The sequence below is a fragment of the Hylobates moloch genome, unplaced genomic scaffold (genome assembly GCF_009828535.3).
Source record: "Hylobates moloch isolate HMO894 unplaced genomic scaffold, HMol_V3 SCAFFOLD_28, whole genome shotgun sequence".
Classification (NCBI taxonomy): Eukaryota; Metazoa; Chordata; class Mammalia; order Primates; family Hylobatidae; genus Hylobates; species Hylobates moloch.
Window position 1 is genome coordinate 1,390,028 of NW_026652303.1, and position 21,843 is coordinate 1,411,870.

General features: G+C 38.1%; 1 protein-coding gene across 1 annotated transcript in view; it reads left to right on the top strand.

The window, feature by feature from the left end:
* The window catches only part of LOC116463154 (nesprin-1-like), a 532,795-nt gene that overhangs the window by 419,409 nt on the left and 91,543 nt on the right, over positions 1 to 21,843 (top strand). Inside the window, exons 115-125 of the mRNA XM_058434482.1 lie at positions 911 to 1,066; positions 2,076 to 2,246; positions 5,191 to 5,324; positions 5,703 to 5,907; positions 7,552 to 7,734; positions 8,355 to 8,501; positions 11,747 to 11,901; positions 13,362 to 13,509; positions 15,523 to 15,617; positions 18,892 to 19,126; positions 20,733 to 20,927. Coding sequence (XP_058290465.1) covers positions 911 to 1,066; positions 2,076 to 2,246; positions 5,191 to 5,324; positions 5,703 to 5,907; positions 7,552 to 7,734; positions 8,355 to 8,501; positions 11,747 to 11,901; positions 13,362 to 13,509; positions 15,523 to 15,617; positions 18,892 to 19,126; positions 20,733 to 20,927 — 1,824 coding nt within the window. The remainder of the gene's footprint in view (positions 1 to 910; positions 1,067 to 2,075; positions 2,247 to 5,190; positions 5,325 to 5,702; positions 5,908 to 7,551; positions 7,735 to 8,354; positions 8,502 to 11,746; positions 11,902 to 13,361; positions 13,510 to 15,522; positions 15,618 to 18,891; positions 19,127 to 20,732; positions 20,928 to 21,843) is intronic.

Genomic DNA, 21,843 nt, shown 5'->3' on the forward strand with positions numbered 1-21,843 from the left:
GCTGGGAGTCCATAGGCTCCAAAGACTGGGTTCTAATCCCCACTCTATCCCTCACCAGCTCTTTTACCCAAGACGGGTCAGATGACTTGATCTTCAATTTATTTATTTATAAAATGTTGATAGCAGTCTCAGCCTGCTTCACTGAGCTTCTCAAATTTTCAGATGGCATTAAAATAGAAATTAGGGTTATGATACAGGTTCAGTATGAGCTCCAGATCTTTTCTTCATTTTGCCTTTCATTCTTGAACATTTTATACTGACAATTATGAATGCATATCCCAAAGAAAATGAGGAGTTGATTCATCAAAGGAGCCTGAAGCCTTTCAGAATCACATAGAATTCAGGGTATTTTAGAGAGAGAGGATCATACAGATGATCTTTTCCCATCTGAAGTCAGTCTTCTGATTTCCCATCTGAAGAAACTGAGACCCAGTAGAAATTTCTCACCTACCCAAAGTGACTCAGCTTTATAGTAGCGGAAATGTGACTAAATCTCAGATACTAGGGCCCAGAATACACATTCTATCACATTTCTTCCTACGGGGTAGGCAGCGTAACTTTTTGAATACCAACATATATGAACTTAATAATACAAATAATATTACAGTTTCTGACATGTATTTCTTTCCTCACAGCCTCTTGAGAAAATTACGTAGTACCATTTCCTTATCTGGTAGAATATCAAATTTTACTTTTTTAAAGTTATGCTAATTTGCCGTGTGTAAAAAGAGGACTTTTTTTTGCATTTGAGTGTAGGAAGAAGTACTTCTGTGGAGTGCCTCTTCTGAAAGAGAAACTTTTTGGATTAGTAAAAGGTTTTTAGGACAGGAAACTATAATGACCCAATTTCAGTGCACCCCAGAGTTCCGTAATAGAACAATTTAAAGTGACTATTTTTTAAATCTTTCAGGATCTGGAAGATTTGATTAAAGCAAAAGAAAAAGAAGTAGAGAAAATTGAGCAGAATGGGCTTGCTTTGATTCAGAACAAGAAAGAAGACGTCTCTGGCGTTGTCATGAGCACGCTGCAAGAGCTCAGCCAAACCTGGGCGAATTTAGATCACATGGTAATATTGCTCGCAGAAAGCCAGCTCCAGGGCCGTGTTTGCCAGCTCTGTCCAAACTCTGGGTTTTGGTTTTCCTAAAGTAAAGGAGGAAATAATCAAATCTATACATTATTTCTTTGTACTTTTAAGTCCACTTCGTTATCCTCTTTTTTTTTTTTTTAAGTCTAGTTTCTGGTGTTTTCTAGAATAATCCTTTATTTTAAACATTACTCTCTTAATGATCTCATCCGTTCCCATGGTGATAGATCATTCTCAAACATCTGTCTCCAGCCTGGGAAAGGATATACAAAGCGGATAGATGTCTGTATCTAAGTGATAAAGACCAAACTGAACACTTTTCTGATAGAGATAAATAATTATAAGGAAGGAATATCTTAGATGTTTTGTCTTAAGATATTTATCTGAGTGTGTGTGTGTGTTTACGCACATGTGAGATTGATATGGGTATTGTTATAGCTATAGATAGATTTCACTTTCTGGGACCTGACTACCTGGATTCAAATTGAAATCTCTCACATTCTAACAGTATAATCTTGGGTAATTTTCATTACCTCTTAGTGTCTCAGTTTTCTCATCTATAAAATGGGGATAATGATTATACCTATCTCATAAGGTGTTGTGAGGATTAAATGAGTTAATGCATTTGAAACACTCATTTAATACAATTCTTAAACTGTTTTATTAAAAGTGTCAACCTCTTATAACTTAAAAATGTATATATATATCTATATACTGATATAGATATATATATACTGATATATATATATATATATATCAGTTACCCTTTTAAGCATTTCCACTTAGAACTAAGTGTTTAAAGTGTGGAAGGCATAAATTTCAAAGTTGATACATTTTACCTTTTAAATCTTTTTCTTTTTAGTTTTGTTTGTTTATGATACCTGAAACCCTGATGAAGTTCTTAGACATTAATATTTTCCCATCAATTGAATATATATTCCATCATTCTAGATATTATGAAATTATAAGCAATGTTTGTCTTTTTCAAAAGGTTGGACAATTAAAGATACTGCTGAAATCAGTGCTTGACCAATGGAGTAATCACAAAGTGGCCTTTGACAAGATAAACAGTTACCTTATGGAGGCCAGATACTCTCTTTCCCGATTCCGTCTGCTGACTGGCTCCTTAGAAGCTGTGCAAGTTCAGGTGGACAATCTTCAGGTAAGGAATTAATTTAACACTTCCTTAACGTTCATTTTAATTTTAGAAAACTGAAAAATTATCAAATGGAGACATCATCCTGAAATATTGCCATATGTTGTTTACATTGAATTATTTCTTTAAGATCTTCAAAATTAATTTTACCTGTGTATTGTTACTTAAGCAAACTTGCCTGTGTGTGCCAAATTCTGTGTTAGCTGGTATATAACTAAATGGTTTCCAAGATCCTGTTGTAAAAAATATTCACATTGTCTTTTATACAATGATTTTATGCCCAACTGAACCTCCTTGATTCATTGTCACTGCCTTTTGTCTTCCCTTTCTCTTCTTATCCTGCACCTCCAAACATATTCTAAGGAATGTTCGAAAGAAAACAAAGAGAAAAATGGCAAAAGTGGTAAATGTTTAAACCATTCAGTTGCTTCCATTCAGTAAAATATCAGTGGTCTACCCAGCGTGTCCACAGAATCTTCCTTTCTAGCACTTACTGCTTGGTTTCCTGTGGGTCCTTTGTCATTGCGTCCATCTAAAATGATATCCCTGATGTTTGTCTTCAACATAGCACTCTCTCCTGTCTCAGGTCACCACCCTCAAATTGCTGCTGCCCCCACTCTCCTGTGCACCGGGCCACTCTCACCTGTCACTGCTCTTTCTTCTTGGCTAAAGAACACAGACTATGGGATGGGCAGGGCAGAGCAGGCCCCTAAGGGATGGCAGGCCAACAAGAGACCAGCATGTGCCCTGCTAATACCTAGTCCACCTCCCTGGCCAGCCAATCAAAGCTTCTATGTTGCTGACCTCAGATGCAGCCTGCCTTCCTCTCCTCCCCTCTTCTCCCCTCCCCTCCCCTCCCTTCCCCTCTCCTTCCCTCTCCTTCCCTCCCCCTCCCCTCCTTCTTTTTAGAGACAGAGTCTCACTCTCTTGCCCTGACTGGAGTGCAGTGGTGTTATCTCGGCTCACTGCAACCTCCGCCTCCCAGGTTTAAGCAATTCTCTGCCTCAGCCTCCTGAGTAGCTGGGATTACGGCATGTGCCTCCATGCCTGGCTAATTTTTGTATTTTTAGTAGAGACGGAGTTTCACCATCTTGGCCAGGCTGGTCTTGAACTCCTGACCTCATGATCCACACACCTCGGCCTCCCAAAGTGCTGGGATTACAGGCGTGAGCCATCATGCCCGGCTGACTTTCTTAAGGAAATATCTTTTTTAGGGTAGGGTGGGAGAGAGGAAGGACAAATTTGTCTATATAATTTCTTAACCCTTAAATTGTTGTTACTAAGGATCCCTAAAACTTCTTTTGAGGATAGTAAATTTAAAAGCACATCTTATAACTTTGAGGAGGTTAGAAATGCTTTTTAGTTTAATATATGTTATGTTTAATACTTGCAAGAGCTGTCTTAAGGCATGAAAGGATTAAGGGTCTTTTCCTTGACTGTTTTCATTTGAGGGTAATCAGATATTGGCATTAAATTGTACTCGAGTTTTGTAGCCTACTTCACCTGTGGAGTTTTATGAAGAACTGAGTCTGTCATTTCAGCACTATTTCCAGAGAAACAACTTTCTTTCAGTTCCTTTACTGGTCCTTGGTAGAAGCCTATTTAGATAGGCTTGGTAGACGATGCCAAACCTGTCTGATAAATATTCTTTGCTTTAAGCAATCTTGACATATACAATGCAATATTATTAATTATAGTCTCCATTCTGTACAGTGGATCACTAAAGCTTATCCCTCCTGTCTAGCTGAAACTATATTCCTTTTGATCAACATCTTTCTTTTCCCCATCTAATCCCTTATCCCATGTCCTGGTAACTACCATTCTACTCTCTACTTCTATGAGTTCAACTTTGCTAGACAAAAATGGATAAGTATGTGAGGTAATTATATGTTAATTGGCTTAATTTATTCATTCCACAATGTAAACATATATCAAAACATCATATAGTACCCTACAAATACATACAATTATTATTTATCAATTGAAAATCATTTTTTTAAGTTAAAAATAATTCTTGGCAAGGAAGAACACCCAGAGACAAAGCTTGGCAAAGCTGCGCCTTGTTAGAGTCTTCATCTTTGGGAGTTTGTGGTAGAAGCACTCTAGGTATGTAATAAAATAGAGACCTGGCTTTGGCTTTGAGTGTCAAAGAGATCCACAGTTTGGCATATAGCACATTACATACACCATTGCCATGGCTTTGTTGGAAACGAGAGCTTGGGGTAGCAAGGAAAATGAGCACTTAAAGGATTTCTCAGCAAGGCAAATTTACTTCTGCAGGAGGGTGCCACTTACGCTTCTGGCCACTGAAGGAGAGAAGGAGTTTTTATCCCTAACGCAGTCCCTATCCCTGCATTCTTCCCCTGTTGGCTAGGGTTGGACCGCACAATCTAAACTGACCCCAGTTGGCTAAGACTTAAACTTTTCCAATTAGGGTAAATATGCGATTCTCAAGGGAGAGAGGGGGTAGGAGTGGTTCCTGTGTTACAGCACAAGGCATGTTTGGATATGTCTGGGCAAGTCAGGACACAACAAGAGCAGGAGGGCTGCTCACAGGCCAGAAACAAGAAAGTACAAGGAGGTGAGGCCTCTGAACCAAGGACAAGGACATTACACAATTAAACCCTTTGAAGAGGAATTTACCATCTCTGGCAGCTTCCTACCAGGCAATGGACAAGGGCACCCTATGTGAGCTTTTTCAGCAAAATGCAAATGCCAATAGAAGAAGCCTTCATTGCTAAGAACCTCTTCTCATAGCCAAAATAACAAAATCCTAAAAAAGAGAATAAATGATTATCTAAAGAAAGCTGATAAAGCACTGGTGCTAAGTCATGCCTGGTTTATACATGTGTATGTACATATTTATGAAAACATATACAAATTCCTTTTAAACTTGCTTATTAGAATTTAGATCCTGTTATGTCATCTGTGGGTCTTTTTCTTTGGGCAGAATCTCCAAGACGATCTGGAAAAACAGGAAAGGAGCTTACAGAAATTTGGCTCTATCACCAACCAATTATTAAAAGAGTGTCACCCACCTGTTACAGAAACTCTTACCAATACACTGAAAGAAGTCAACATGAGGTATGGAGTATGTTAACTTTACACACTATTTATATCACAGCCTTATTATAAATAATGATATAATTAAAACTTAATGACATTTTGAATTTGAGCTACATAGATTCTATTCCTTTAAACTTCTCTTTCACAACATGAATTTAAGGATAAATAAATGTAGTGAAGAGATTTAGAAAGAATTAGAAGTACTGTACACCCAAAGATTGCCATCATCCTCATTACCTACCCTGAAACTATGAATATGAAACATTAATTTTTATTATGTTAACTAGAAATGAGTATGTCTATATTCACGTGAACCAGGATCATGAAAAATAAAATAGCACTTATCAACATTTGGTGAGAGGTGGTAATCTGCTCATGAGTGTTGGTTATTTCCAGATGGAATAACTTGCTGGAAGAGATTTCTGAGCAGCTACACTCCAGCAAGGCCCTACTTCAGCTTTGGCAAAGATACAAGGAGTACTCCAAACAGTGTGCTTCGACAGTTCAGCAGCAGGAGGATCGAACCAATGAGCTGTTGAAGGCAGCCACAAACAAGGACATCGCTGATGATGAAGTTGCTACATGGATTCAAGATTGCAACGTATGTTCAGGAGCTATCTTTTTTTCCCCACATGCCCTTCTTAGACTGCCCAAGTTTAGCTTTTGGTTTGTGTAAGCTTTGGTATGTCTCTCTATGGGAGACAGTTACCCAAAAATAATTGTCTTAGGATCAAAGAGCCTGCCTGATTTTCAGAACACAGGTGCACGTGTATCAGACTAAGAGGTCTCCTCCCATTGTTTTATTTTTTAAAATGAGTTGTTTTCCCATTTTTGCTAGTGGAATTTAGTCAATGTGAAAGATTGAGGCTCTTTGTGTTTTCTGGGATGGTCAATATAAGACATGACCCTATGGGGAATAGTGTTCTATCTTTAAAAAATCTTCTGTTCCAGATGTTGTCCATTTACATTCACTAACTCCTATGTAAGCATCTACACAATGGTTTCATCTAAGATATTAATGGTAGAAAGAAGTCTTTCCTAATTTACTGGTATACTTCTTTTAATGGCTTTTTAATAATTCTCTTTTTCACTATAGCTGCCAATAACCTACTTAAGGGTTTAAGGAACAGCTCTTCTCTTGTTTCAAGCATTACATGGCTCTTACTGTTTGTCCTTATTTGTCTTTATTTTTAAGAGCTTGTTACAAGGATCTTTTTATAAACTTTTCCAAATCAGTTTATTAGAATTAGGCAAGCTATAAAAACTACATAAATAAAAGTTTAACCTATCCTAATATCTTCAACCTGAATAATCACTTTAAAGCTAAAGATGGATATTTTAAAATAAAGATAATACAGTGCTTTTTTCATCCACATAATTTATATATATAAGAACTGTCATTTTCAATACACCTGAATTGACATACACCTTGTCTGTTATCTGTGTCAAGCGTAAAGAGCCCTTTGTTCTTCTTTCTCTCACAGAAGTCACTGCCTAGGCATAGCATGACTGGGTGGGAGACCAACAACAGGTAGCAGAAGCAGTTACTTATTATCTCTCAATGATAGGATAGAAAGCAGAAACACGGAGTTTCCATTGGCTTATATTTTTTAACCTGTAAGAGGGTCCCACAGAAAGTGGAGGCAAAGAGATCCCATGGAAAAGAATGGGAATACAGGCTACTCTTACCCCCTGCTCACCAAAATCATCACTGTGTTCTGTACCCTACTGACACAGGAGGTTGTTGTACTTGCGGTAACATGATCACACATATAGAAGATACCACTGACAAATTCCTGGTGTGTATAATAATAATAGAAAATGGAAAAATACAACATTTTGTTTTCAATTTGATACGAATTACATAAAGAGGCAGGAAAAAAACTGCCAAAATGTTTCCAGTTATTGGCTCTACTCTTGGATCATGGTTTTTTTTTCTTGTTTATGTATGCTTTTCTGCATTTCCCCAAGGTCCTGTAATGAACCTACATAGCTTTTACTAACAAAAGAGTAATTATATATATCCATAGGTTATATGTATATAATGTGTGTTTAAAATATGAACATAGCATTTTAAAAAATTGGGTTCAGTGCATGATCATTTTTCCACAGGTGAAGTTTATTTAGCATAATAATATGATCAGTAGGAATTGTGTGTTTCTAGATGTGTAGCCCTTTGCCGATTGCTGTTTATGATACGGAGTATAAACATGCTTCAGAGTGGGCATATTTTCACCTTTTATAGGACCTCCTCAAAGGACTGGGCACAGTTAAAGATTCCCTCTTTGTTCTCCATGAGCTGGGAGAGCAACTGAAGCAACAAGTGGATGCTTCAGCAGCATCAGCTATTCAATCGGATCAACTCTCTTTGAGTCAACACTTGTGTGCCCTGGAGCAGGCTCTCTGCAAACAGCAGGCTTCGTTACAGGTACAGAGCTCCTATTTAGTATCTTCTATAAATTGGGTGTTCTCTAATATCTGGGCACAAACACAGAAAAAGAATTCCTTGTCATTGCAACAGTGCCTTCTTCAAGACTAAAGAAAATAACAAGTAAACAAACTTGGAAGTTCTGGTGGGGACGATGGAAGGTGGACGTTTTGCACTGTTCTCTGCAAAGTAATTTTAAAATTGGTTTAAGATGCAAGCCCCTAAACCAATGCCTGCCACTATGGTCTGTTCAATTAATAAACACTAAGTGGCTTTAATATGAATATTCATGTTTATTTAACTTAGACTTTTACAAGAATCAGAAGATTTTTCAGTTGTGTTGTTTGATCATGTATTTGAAGAATAATTTTAATTGTTACTGACTTATGGTGCATAGAAATAATTCTAGTTTTTAGAAAAATTACATAAAGAAGATTTAAATTGTTATAGCTTTTTTTATAGGAACAATGTCTTGAGAATGGCAATTTGACACAAGAATATGAAAAATAATTTTAATATCCACTTGCCCTTTTACCAGACTTTATTAAAATACCAATTTTTTTTTTTTTTTTTTTTTTTTTTTTTTTACTGAAATACCAATTTCTTTTGTGGAAAAAAAGGCTGGAGTTCTTGATTATGAAACCTTTGCCAAGAGTTTAGAAGCTTTGGAGGCCTGGATAGTGGAAGCTGAAGAAATACTACAAGGGCAGGACCCTAGCCACTCATCTGACCTCTCCACAATCCAGGAAAGGATGGAAGAACTTAAGGTAAGTGTGTTCATATCTGAGTCCCAGATCTTTTACCATCTGTCTTCAAAATCTTTTTTTTTTTTTGAGATGGAGTCTCACTGTGTCACCCAGGCTGGAGTGCCGTGGCGTGATCTCGGCTCACTGCAACCTCCGCTGTCCGGGTTCAAGCGATTCTGCCTCATCCTCCCAAGTAGCTAGGATTATAGGGGCATCCCACCACTCCTGGCTAATTTTTGTATTTTTAGTAGAGATGAGGTTTCACTGGTCTTGAACTGATCACCTGAGATCAGGCCTCCCAAAATGCTGGAATTACAGGCATGAGCAACCACACCCAGCCCTGTTTTCAAGATCTTAAGAGAAACTCAAAGCTGATGTAGACCCACGCTTTCTTTCAAGTGAGCCCTCAGTGAGACTTTCTCTGGCAAACAGTGGACTGTGTGCTGGCAGTGGGCACAGGCTAATTTCCCAGCTCACTCCTGGAAGCCACCTCACTCTTCCCTCTTTCCACCGCTGGAAACCACCTCACTCCTCCTTTCCACTGCTGGTCCCTCTCCATGTTCCTGTACCCAGTCCATCACCTCTCTATTAACTTTTGAACCTCTCATCTCTGTTTCTAACATCATCTACTCCTAGCTCAAGCTACTTCTATCTCTCTGAGACCCTACAGCCGCCTCCCACAGATCTGCATCCACTCACCCAACCTCCCCTCCTCCTAGCTGTCAGAATGACCTTTTCTTTCTTTTTAAGGGTTTTCTTAATTAGCTTGATTTAATCATTCCACATTGTGTGAAAATATCATATCATATTCCATAAATATATACGATTATAATTTGTCCATCAAAAATAATTTAATAATTTTTTTTTTTTTGAGATGGAGCCTTGCTCTGTCGCCCAGGCTGGAGTGCAGTGGCGCGATCTTGGCTCACTGCAAGCTCCGCCTTCCGGGTTCACGCCATTCTCCTGCCTCAGCCTCCTGAGTAGCTGGGACTACAGGTGCTGTCCACCACGCCCAGCTAATTTTTTTGTGTGTTTTTACTAGAGACAGGGTTTCATCATGTTAGCCAGGATGGTCTTGATCTCCTGACCTCGTGATCCACCTACCTTGGCCTCCCAAAGTGCTGGGATTACAGGCGTGAGCCACTGTGCCTAGACTAATTTAATAATTTTTAAAAAGAAAAAGCAAAAGGTTTTACTTAATTGTGAATGTTTTTTGTTTGTTTGTTTTTGTTTTTGTTTTTGTTTTTGAGATGGAGTCTTGCTCTGTTGCCCAGGCTGGAGTGCAGTGGCACGATCTCGGCTCACTGCAACGTCCGCCTCCCAGTTTCAAGCAATTCTCCTGCCTCAGGCTCCCAAGTAGCTGGAATTACAGGCGTGCGCCACCATGCCCTGCTAATTTTTGTATTTTTAGTAGAGATGAGGGGTTCACTATGTTGGCCAGGCTGCTCTCAAACTCCTGACATCATGATCTGCCCGCCTCAGCCTCCCAAAGTGCTGGGATTACAGGCATGAGCCACTGTGCCCTGCCAATTCTGAATGATTTTAAACATTCAATCAAGTAAGCAAAATAGTACAACAGACATGAAAATTTTATTGTATTATTCCCTTCGTTAAAGCCCTCAAGGGTTCCCACTGCTCTTAGGGAAAAGACCATGTGGCTTCTCAAGGCGGCATCCTGGTTCCACCTTTCCTGAGGATCTTACTCTGTTGCACCATAGCCCATCTCCCTCCAGCCACTCCAGCACCACTGTGCTACCCAACATCTGTGCACCCCAACATCTGTACACGTGACATTTCCTCTCTCTGGATTTGTTTTCTTGTCCTCATCAGCCTACTCTGCACTAAAAAGAGTAAAGTCCTAGCCATTTTGTTTAATGTCACTCTCTTAGGAAAGTCTCCACTGTCTGTCCAGGGCCAGGCCCCCCAGTGACACATTTTCATAGCACACTGTTGTTTTTCTTCCATGCTCTATGATGTCATTTAATTACACTCCTGTGAGTAGGGGACTACTGTTGCGCTTTCGACTACTAGAATAGTATCTTACTCCCTGTAAGTGCCATGAGGGGAAGGACTGTGCCATGGCTATTTTGTTCATTGCTGATGTCTACCCATGGACATTATGCCATTTAATAGTTATATTTTGGTTTCAATGCTTGAGATTTATTCTTTCTTCGGAAAGCATGAGTCTTTTGCAGAACATGCAAAGAGAAGACACACACATAGCCAAAGGTGGCCTGACATTTTTTCTTTCCTGTAACCAATTTCCTAGATGGAGATAAGAACACCCATGGGAAAACCAGAACCGATAACATTGTCCTGTGTTTGAAGGGAGGGAAAAGATCCGAAAGAATAGATTGCTCTTTTGGTTGAGTCTCACCAGCTGTGGGGTGGGGGGTCAGAGACCTAAAACTGGAGCTCTTAAGGCAATGTGTGGTCACTTCATAGCTCAAGTTAAATCTTATTTTCTCTAGCAAGAACCCAAGGAGGTTGGTTTACCCTCTTCCATTTACTAGCTGGGTGGCCTGGAGCAATTTACTTAGTTTCTGTGCCTCCTTTTCCTCCCTCATAAAGAGGGAATAGCAGCATGACTTATCTCATGTGATCGTTTTGAGGATAAAATGAATTATTACTTGTAAAGCCCTCATCAATGCTTGATTCATAGTAAGTGTTCAATAAACGTTAGCTATCACTGTTATAACTTTTATTAGTTGTGAATAATAAAGGAGGAAATTAGCATGAACAAATTAAACATAAATGCTAAGAAGTAAGGTCTTTTACTTATCAGCATAATTTTCATCCTTATTCAGTTCTGTCAAGAATTGCCTATGATTAAATAAATCAAGTAAATAATATAATACGTGTAATATAATTACATATGAGTAAATAAATCAAGTAAATAGTATATGTAATGTAATACATGTAATAAAAATCAAATAATATACGTGTAAAGTAAATAATATACTTGTATGTATAATCCATACAAGTAAATAATACATCAAGTAAATAATAGAATACATGTAAGTAGTCAATAAAGGATAATGAGTAGCTTGAGTAGCAATAGCAGCAGCAGCAGCAGTTTAGACTGAATAGGAGATTTGGCTTTTCACTATTTGCACCTAGAGATTGTAATTAAGTGACCTAGAAATGCAAAGGCCACTAGACCGAAGACCAGCTACTTCCTGAAATCAGAAATTCACTGCGCACTTTGAAAAAGCTTTGACTTTTTTGACCATGGTGCTAAACCTACTTTTAAATCTTGCTTCTAGGGACAGATGTTAAAATTCAGCAGCATGGCTCCAGATTTAGACCGTCTAAATGAGCTTGGATATAGGTTACCCTTGAATGATAAGGAAATCAAAAGGATGCAGAATCTGAACCGCCATTGGTCTCTGATCTCCTCTCAGACCACAGAAAGATTCAGGTAGAGTAAACAAGAGATGTCTTGGTTTCTCCAGTTGTCTTAGTCTGGTTTGTGCCACTATGTCAAAATACCACCGAATGCGTAATTTATAAAGAACAGAAATGTTTAACAGTCTCACAGTTCTGGAGACTGGGAAGTCCGCAGTTGAGGTGCTAGCAAATTCAGTTGTCTGGTGAGGGCTGCTCTCTGCTTTCAAAAGGGCATTTTTTTTTTTTTTTTTTTTTTTTTGAGGCAGAGTCTCGCTCTGTCGCCCAGGCTGGAGTGCAGTGGCGCGATCTCGGCTCACTGCAAGCTCCGCCTCCCGGGTTCACGCCATTCTCCTGCCTCAGCCTCTCCGAGTAGCTGGGACTACAGGCGCCCGCCACCACGCCCAGCTAATTTTTTGTATTTTTAGTAGAGACGGGGTTTCACCGTGGTCTCGATCTCCTGACCTCGTGATCCGCCCGCCTCGGCCTCCCAAAGTGCTGGGATTACAAGCGTGAGCCACCGCACCCGGCAAAAGGGCATCTTTTTGCTGCATCCTCAGGAGGAGAGAGTTACTGTGTCCTCACACAGTAGAAGGCAGAAGGACAACAGTGCTGAACGCTGTGTGAATCTTCTTTTATAAGACCCTTAATCCCATTCACAAAGGAGTCCTCATGGCCTAATCGCCGTGTAAAGGCTCTGCCTCAGAATACTACCAACATTCACCATTAAGTTTTATCACCTGAATTATAGAAGGGATACATTCACACCATAGCACCAATGTATCAATAGAATATAAGCTCATGACTTGTGTATGTTTATAAATTCTGATCTTTCCCATAACACTGACAAAATTTGAACTAAAAGTGGGAAATTCAAATTGTAAAGTCGTTTCTCATGTTTAATGTACTAAATAGCACTTTAATCAGAAAACTCTTTTAAGTAGGAATATATTAAAAGTATATACATAATTTTTATCATTTTAAAAGAGGTACATTTAAAACTTCTACATTTTTTCAACTTTCTTTCTTCTTCTTTTTTTTTTTTTTTTTTTTAGACCGAGTTTCACTCTTGTCACCCAGGCTGGAGTGCAAAGACACAATCTCGGCTCACTGCAACATCCGCCTCCCAGGTTCAAGCAATTCTCCTGTCTCAGCATCCCAAGTAGCTGGGATTACAGTCACGCACCACTACACCCGGCTAATTTTTGTATTTTTAGTAGAGATAGGGTTTCACCACGTTGACCAGGCTGGTCTACAACTCCAGACCTCAGGTGATCTGCCCACCTCGGTCTCCCAAAGTGCTGGGATTACAGTTGTGAGCCATTGCAACTGGCCTCTTTCTTCTTTTTTAAAAAAATTTTACCACCTAACATGAAAGCTTTGTGGTGGTCCAATTAGAATTGAGCACAGAGATTATCTAATCTAGTTTTATATGCTAGAGATGGAAGAATAAGCAGCGAAATAATCATTGTTCCTTGCCCTTTGTTCTTTCAGCAAGTTGCAGTCATTTTTACTACAACATCAGACTTTCTTGGAAAAATGTGAAACATGGATGGAATTCCTAGTTCAGACAGAACAAAAGTTAGCAGTAGAGATTTCAGGAAATTACCAGCACCTTTTGGAACAGCAGAGAGCACACGAGGTAAGTTGTATCAGTAGATTTAGGGGTAATACGAAATTTTTAGGCCCTTGGAAGATGCTACGAAATGCTGTGTGGGAGAATTAAAATCATGCCCTTTGCACGAGTGTCTAAATACATGCACATTTTGCCTTCTTTCTTAAGCTTGAGGTTTTGATAACTTAATTTAAAAAATGTAGTCCTATTCGCTGCTCCATGATTGTTTATAAGCACATGTCAACCTTCAGTTCCTTGTAAAGTATAATGCCAGAATTGTGGTTAAAGGCTACTTACTCGAGACAGGCAAAGTTGGTGGAAAGTGTATAGATAGTTAGACAATTTTCAAATTGGGTTAGAGACTACTTTAATATTGCCAAGGACAATTGCTTAAGATACTATGCTTTGATCAAAAGTCTTTAAAAATTTTGTGATCTTCAAAGAGCATATATGAATTTTATACCAGGAAATCAATCTATCAGATGTCTCCAGGTGTACCTCTTGATTAAATTGCATTATAATTATTTCTTAAGAAACAAAGAGGGAGAAGAACTATATACACAAAGTAAATAAATAAATTTGCCCACTGTTAGTCCTTATGTTGCTATTTACTGGTATAACTAAGTCGGTTTGTGTATTTATGAATTATATGCACATAGAGAGATAGGTCTTACCTAAGAGAAAAGAAAAACTTAATTCAGAATTTTTTAAATAGAGAATTTAAAGATATCTAAGGTATTTTTAAATCCAGTTTTATTGAATTGACAGATGATGAAATAATAGAAAAAAAACTACAGTGAGATTGCATCTCACACCCACAAGGATGACTATAATGAAAAAATAGCAAATGTTGGTGAGGGTGTAAAGAAATTGGAACCCTAATACATTGCTGATGGGAATGTAAAACGGTGAAGCTGCTTTGGAAAACAGTTAACATAGAGTTACCATATAGAGTTACACAGAGTAATCATATAACCCAGCAATTCCACTCCTAGGTATATACTCAAGATAAATGAAAATATGTGTCCACACAAAAACTTGTATAAGCACATTGTTTATAGGAGCATTAGTCATAATAGCCAAAAGTTGGAGACAACCCAAATGTCCATCAACTGATAAATGGATAAATAATATGTGATATGTCTATATAATAGAATACTATTCGCAATAAAAAGGAATAAGGTACTGATATATGTTGCAACATGTATGAACCTTGGAAACATTATGCCAAGGGAAAGAAACCAGTCACAAAAGACTACATGTTGCAAGATTCCATTTATAAGAAATGTCCGGAGTAAGTAATCCATAGAGACATAAAATAGATTAGTGATTGCTGAAGGCTGGAGGATTGGGAAGAAATGGGGAATGCTTGCTAATGAGGATGGACTTTCTTTTTGGGGCAATGAAAATTCTAAAATTGATTGTGGTAATGATTGTAAAGTCTGTAAATATAATAAACACCACTAAATAGAACATTTTAAATGAGTGAATTGTATGCTATGTGAATTGTTGCTCAATAAAGTTGTTTAAAAAACAGTAGAAATAATTCAAAGGACCTTCTGTTGAGTTTTTTAAAATAGATAAAATAAATAATAAATTTATTAACCTGATTAAAACTTAAAAACAGTGAGTTTTAAAAGACAGAAAAAGACTAGGCTATTTTTTTTTCTTTGACTTCTTTAATGGTCCTAAGCTATTCTCTATGTTTTGAATATGGACCTTATTTTATACACAAACCAGAAAACAAATTGTGCATTAACTTACTTCATTAGGTGTTTTTGAAAGAAAGAAGAGAAATATAATTCTACTTTTAGTCATCTAGTTTTAGTAAACCAAACACTAAACTTTATCTTTAAGTGTATCTTAACTGATGATTTAAAAATAAATGATTTCTAAACTGCAGGATTTCACACATTTTCTGATTCAGCTGGTGATAGCTTTCATAGTCTTGTGAAAACTAGAATATTTGGAAAGTTATCAGAGAACCGGTCACTAAAATTAGGAACTCTAAATTATGTTCGTCTTTTTTTTAAATCGTAGTTGTTTCAAGCCGAGATGTTCAGTCGTCAGCAGATTTTGCACTCAATCATTATTGATGGGCAACGTCTTCTAGAACAAGGTCAAGTTGATGACAGGTAGGATCTTTGATAAATTATTACAAAGAAAGGTTCCAGTAAATTAGTCATTTTCTTTTTAATGAGCAGATTAGAGGGCATATATCCAATCTTCCTGAGGCAATTGAACTGTAGTGGAGCCTCAGTAATTGGAGGAGAAGCTTGTCTCAATCTCTGAAATGACTGAGTATTGAATCTTTTTAGAGAACTGCTATTATATTATATGAAGGGCATAGAGTAATTGGAAATCACCTAGCCAACCTTCACTAGTCATCTATAGGAAATGGAATTAATGAATAGATCAGCATGAACCATATCAATGACCTATCAATGGTTTGTAAACAGATGCTTCTAATATTCTCACATAATTACAGACTTTTTTTGTAAAAGGAGCATAGAGATCACTAGCCCATCTCTCTTACTTATAGATGAAAAACCCGAAATCCACAAATGTGAACTGATTTGACCAAGGTCACAGAACTAAGTAGCAGCAGAATCAGGCCTGGAGCCTGTGTCTGGTTTTCAGTCAGTACTGGATCATACCAGCCAGCTTTCTCATGCCATGAGAATTCTTCTGTGTTTGAAAATGGTTTGCTACCTTAAGTCAGATTACATGCCGCCTGAAATCTTTCTTCCTGTTCATTTACAATAGCAAATTATCTCTTTATTAAAAATGAAGAGTAAAAATTTAGCTTCTCCCCAGATTTATGGCATGTGAAATGACAATTTCATACTCCATTTACATTTCCTAGGAACAATATTTACTTTATCTAATCTACTTTCTGTGGTGATATTTGGAGTTTTAGCCTCATGTGTTCTATTCCATACGTATACATTTCTCATATTTAGGAACCAGTAGTTGTGACTAAAATTAACTTGATATTTTTTCAAAAAATAAAAAATAAATTATTTTTATTGGGAGTGTTGTCTTTAATGTTGTAGAAGCAATTTCAGTTTTAAGTGGATATTTCTTTGGAAGTACATAAAAGATCTTCATAGTTAAGCTTGGAACAAGAGAATGTGATATTATATTTATTCTATTCTAAGTAAGCCAAACTTAAATGTGAGCTTTCCTGAGAATTTAAGGCCTAGAAAATAAAACAAATTCAAATACAATTAACTTTTATCTTTTGCTATATCATTTCTTAGCCAACTTTATAACAATATTATAAATGTTTGAGTCATTAAGTAAAATAAAAATTAAATACTCACATGCAAGCCAGCATCTATTAAATTTTCAGTACTAACATTTAGGGAAAATACACCAAAGAGATGAAAATGGGAGGTTAGACTTGACGATAAAGAATTTTGAAAGTTGAAAGGAAAAAAAATCAGATTAGAACCTACTGACAATAAGAAGTCCCCAGATTGCAAGTGTATTGTGTTCTGAAAGGTAATTTCTGAGTTACGTTTTTTTAGAGCTTCAAGTTCAGCACAGGGAACAGTGTCATGTTTTAAGTAATTCCTCATGCTGGCAGGTAGTTTGGGACAGCTTGGTTGTATCAAGAGAGGGTGGGGAATCCTAAGAGGCCCTGGATGGTTGCCTGGTAGGGAAAGCAAGATTATACGGTATTCTCAAGTCCTGGAGTTGTACATTTTCTGCGACGACAGATGCTTGTAACTTTTAGGGAAGTACCATGAACCTAATTCATCACATTTGAATGCTAGTGTATTGATTAATACAGCAGAATTTCCTTTCAAAAACAGAAGTCATCATCAAAATCTAAGTAGCTATCACATGGATTTTTTATTTATTTATTTATTTTTGAGACAGTGTCTTGCTCTTTCACTCAGACTAGAGTAAAGTGGCACTATCTCGGCTCACTGCAATCTCTGCCTTCTGGGTTCAAGTGATTCTCCTGTCTCAGCCTCCCAAGTAGCTGGGAATACAGGCACGCACCACCATGCCCGGCTAATTTTTGTATTTTTAATAGAGACAGGATTTTGCCATGTTGGCCAGGCTGGTCTCAAACTCCTGACCTCAGGTGATCCACCCACCTCGACCTCCCAAGGTGCTAGGATTTAAGATGTGAGCCACCGGGCCCAGCCCATTATGGATCTATTTTTAAGATGAGAGGGCATACGAAATTTTTTGCAGAGGCTTTACTTAGTACATTTTATTTTAATACTTGCTTTGTTGATGTTGTCTGTGTGTTAGGTTTTGTTTAAGTTGAGTCATTAAATAAGTTTCTAGGACTAACAGCATATTTGGTTACAAAATCAAAGTTTATAGTGGCTCTGGGTAATAGGAAGTTTCAAGAAGATACGAGTTCAGAATAGTAAGTCCAATTCAAAGTTGATGCTACCCTCAAGAGAAGAGGATAGTATATCTGAGGAAGAAAAGCAAAACTATTATAATAGAGAAGTGCAAGTATTTAGTATTAAAATGCAACATTACTTGCACTTTATGTGTGAATAACACTGTAATCTACATAGAAACTCATTCTGTTTGATGCGGGACAGACCCTTACTAGCCAGTTCTAGAGCCATAAGTTAAATATTAAATAAAACTTAATAAAGAACTACCCATATTTTTTTAAAGCTAGGAAACAGAGAAGTAAGAACACATTAGAAGATCCAATATACTTTAGCCTGAACTTGAGAAATCTTAAATAAAATTTATTATTTCTAAATATACTAATGACATTTGTACAGACTATGATAACAAGTTTTCATCTTTCTAAGAATAAAGTGAAGTCAGCCTACAATGTAGAAGAGATAATTCAAAGGAATGTCTGGAATGATTTGCTAAAGGTTGGGGCTGTTTATTGTGAGGGAATACTGACAGAGTTTATGGAGTACAGTTTTTAAAAAATCTTTTTAAATTACATAATTTGATTCAAGTGGCTTATGGTTTAAACTGAAGACAGAGGTTCTACATAAGCCTTGTTCCACACGTTTTCCTGCAGTGTGGCCCACAAGACGACATCACCATCACGAGCTGCACACGTTGCTATGGAGCTTCTTAGGATTTGCAGCTATTCCCATTGCACCTGCAGCTGTCCACTCCTCCCCTCTCATGCTCTCAGGGAGACAGTGAAGGACAATGACCTTATTGTGTATTTGCCTTCAACCTATGCTGAGACATGAAAACACTCACCATTTGCAAACACTGGTAGTTTAATTTTAAAAATTAATTGCAAAACCCAGTAAGAGATCATGGCATGATATTTGAAAACCACCGCCCTGGATCACTTCTCAGGGCTTAGGGTTGTTGACAGTGTATACATTGGCTGATTGCGTAACTGCATCCAAGATAACAGTGTTTTTTACCATGTAATTATTTCTTCACTAGGGATGAATTCAACCTGAAATTGACACTCCTCAGTAATCAATGGCAGGGAGTGATTCGCAGGGCCCAGCAGAGGCGGGGGATCATTGACAGCCAGATTCGCCAGTGGCAGCGCTATAGGGAGATGGCAGAAAAGCTTCATAAATGGTTGGTTGAAGTGTCCTACCTCCCCGTGAGTGGTCTCGGAAGTGTTCCTATACCACTGCAACAAGCAAGGACCCTCTTTGATGAAGTGCAGGTAAGATGCAAAACACAGTGTTCTCACACCTCTTAGGCATTTCCACCGCACACTTTACCTTCGCCTCAGTTTTTCAAAAGGACTCTAGAATGACACTGCAACTGGGACAAACATTGTTCTCAAATGTCAATAGAAATATACAAAATGATTGCAATACAAAGCCCAAATATAATGGTGAAATGCTAGTAAGCCCCAGCCTTTCACAAAGGCTCCTTATACTTCACACTCTATGGCCTGCTGCAGCTCACTAAATCCCGGCAGGGATGAAAAGGTAATGGCAAGCGAAGAAAAACTTCATGTTGCTTGCATACATTTTATTCTTGAGCAATTTAAACACGTAACTTAAATACTCCAAAGAAGACAGGAAGCCCTGTCCTGTTTGAGTGCTTTGTTCATTTCCAGGTTGCCCCTTACCTTCGGGCTTCTAGCATCTCAGACAGATACCTCCTGTCATTCCAGTGAGTTTTTCCCAGTGTATCTAATGGGTTCCTCTCCCCTTAAAGTCACTGTTCTTTGGTTCCTTTCTCCTCCAAATTTCTCTGAGAGCCCTCATTTGCAGACATGACTTCAGCTGCCCCCTACCAGCAGAGAAGGGGCATGTCGGTATCTTCTGGTCATATTTACCTGCTGTACTTTCGACTCGTTCCAACCACCTTTTGGGTTTATGTCTATGTGCATCACAGATGCCTTGTACCCTGTAGGTCCCAGCAGAACCTGTGATCTCTGGACCAACTTTTCTCCCTTTCCCATCACACTTCCAGGAAGTGCCATTAGTCTAGGAATCCTAGAATAATTTGAGAGCTATACTTCTCCTTGTCTATCACCCCCTTATCTAATCTCCCCAACTCTACATCCCTGCTGCCACTGCCTTGGTTAGGTGCTCGTGATTTCTTGCCCAGATAGACAATAGCTTCCTAATCTTAGTATATGCAACGCATACCCTTCTTCCATTCTACTTTTACTTGATTCCTGAGTGCTTTTATTAAAACTTTAATCCAAACATCAGTATTCTTCTGTGAACCCTAGTTACTTTTAGTATAAAAACCACATTTCTGCAAGATGTAGTCTGGCCTCATCTCCTACCACTCTCTCACATGCCGTCTACACTCCAGCCACTGAAAACCATACTTAGTTTCCTGAATTTATCATATTTTTCTCATATAGTGAATTTGCACATCCTCATTTCTCTGTGAGAAGGTGTCCTCTCCTCCACTCCTGATCACACTCATCTCACCACACCAGGTCCTTCTTAATCTGGTGAAGTTCATGTCTCGCAAGACTCCTTCAGCCTTTACTGCTTTGAGGAAGCCTCTCTGCCTCTTGATGCGCCCCCTGCTGGGTCAGACGTCCCTTTGTATTCCCACGCATCAATCTTAGAGAGTGGTTATCTTATTGCATCAATTGTACTTACCTTGGAGACAGAAACTAAGCCTGTCTCCACTGTATTCTCACTCATTTATTCACTGGTACATGCATGTGCAAAGCACCACTACAGTAAATGCTTGCTGGATGAAAGAGGGCAAAGGTTAGGGCCATTTAAAAATCCTCATAGGAAGGAAACGATAAAAGAAAGAATGAGAAAATAAAAAGCTATGATTCCTTTCAGTTCAAAGAAAAGGTGTTCCTGCGGCAACAAGGCAGCTACATCCTGACTGTGGAGGCTGGCAAGCAACTCCTTCTCTCGGCGGACAGTGGCGTTGAGGCCGCCTTGCAGGCCGAACTCACTGAAATCCAAGAGAAATGGAAATCAGCCAGCATGCGGCTGGAAGAACAGAAGAAAAAACTAGCCTTCTTGTTGAAAGTAAGTTCGGTTAGAAAAAAATGAACCAAAAAACCTTTTAGTCGTTGTACTACTTCCTCCCATTGTTATTCTACAAATCAAATAATGCAAAGATCATGAAATAATACCCTGCAGTATTTTGATCCTCTGTGTTTTATTTAAGACTTTGTCTTATCTTGCACAAACTGGAAAAGTTTCCCAATTTTCAGCATTTAATTTTTCAGGACAACCTCCCAACAAAGTAAAGTCTAATAAGACTGTCTAAGCTATGAATTCTGATTAATGACCAGTATGAAATCTTAGCCATGTGATGACTTTATAAATCCATACAGAAATTCAAAGGGTAGGTTCCACTCCCTAATCTGAGACTCTAAAATGGTTTTTAAGATTGGTATCTCTTCTTTTATGGAAGGGAAAAACCAATCCAGAAAGATACTCTTGATTTATCTTAGCTGATCCAAGCAAGTTGCCATGAGATAAAATCTCCAAGAGGTGTATTAAGCCCTTAGTTGGATACAGATCACATACTGATCACACAGTAAGTTTTGGAAAATGTAGATTTATATGGACCTCCCACAATTTACTTTTCTCTCTCACTCTCCAATTGCATGTATAATGCATAATTAAATGAGCAGTTTAAAAAGGACAGGGCCTCTAAAATAAGACAATGTCAAGTTAAAATCATGGTAAACCAAGTGACCTGGTTAACTTATCCTATCTAAGCCTTAGTTTCCTCATCTGTAGAGTGGGTATATAATTTCACCACCTCCATGTGGCCATTGTGAGGACTTAATGAAATAATCATAGTGAATCATGTGGTACCTTACCTGGCTCATACTGAGCACTAAATGAATGATAGTGATTATTATAGTTAATGTTATTACGATCTTTAAAAGTAAGGACACCTAAATGCTGTATATGTTGATAATCACCAACA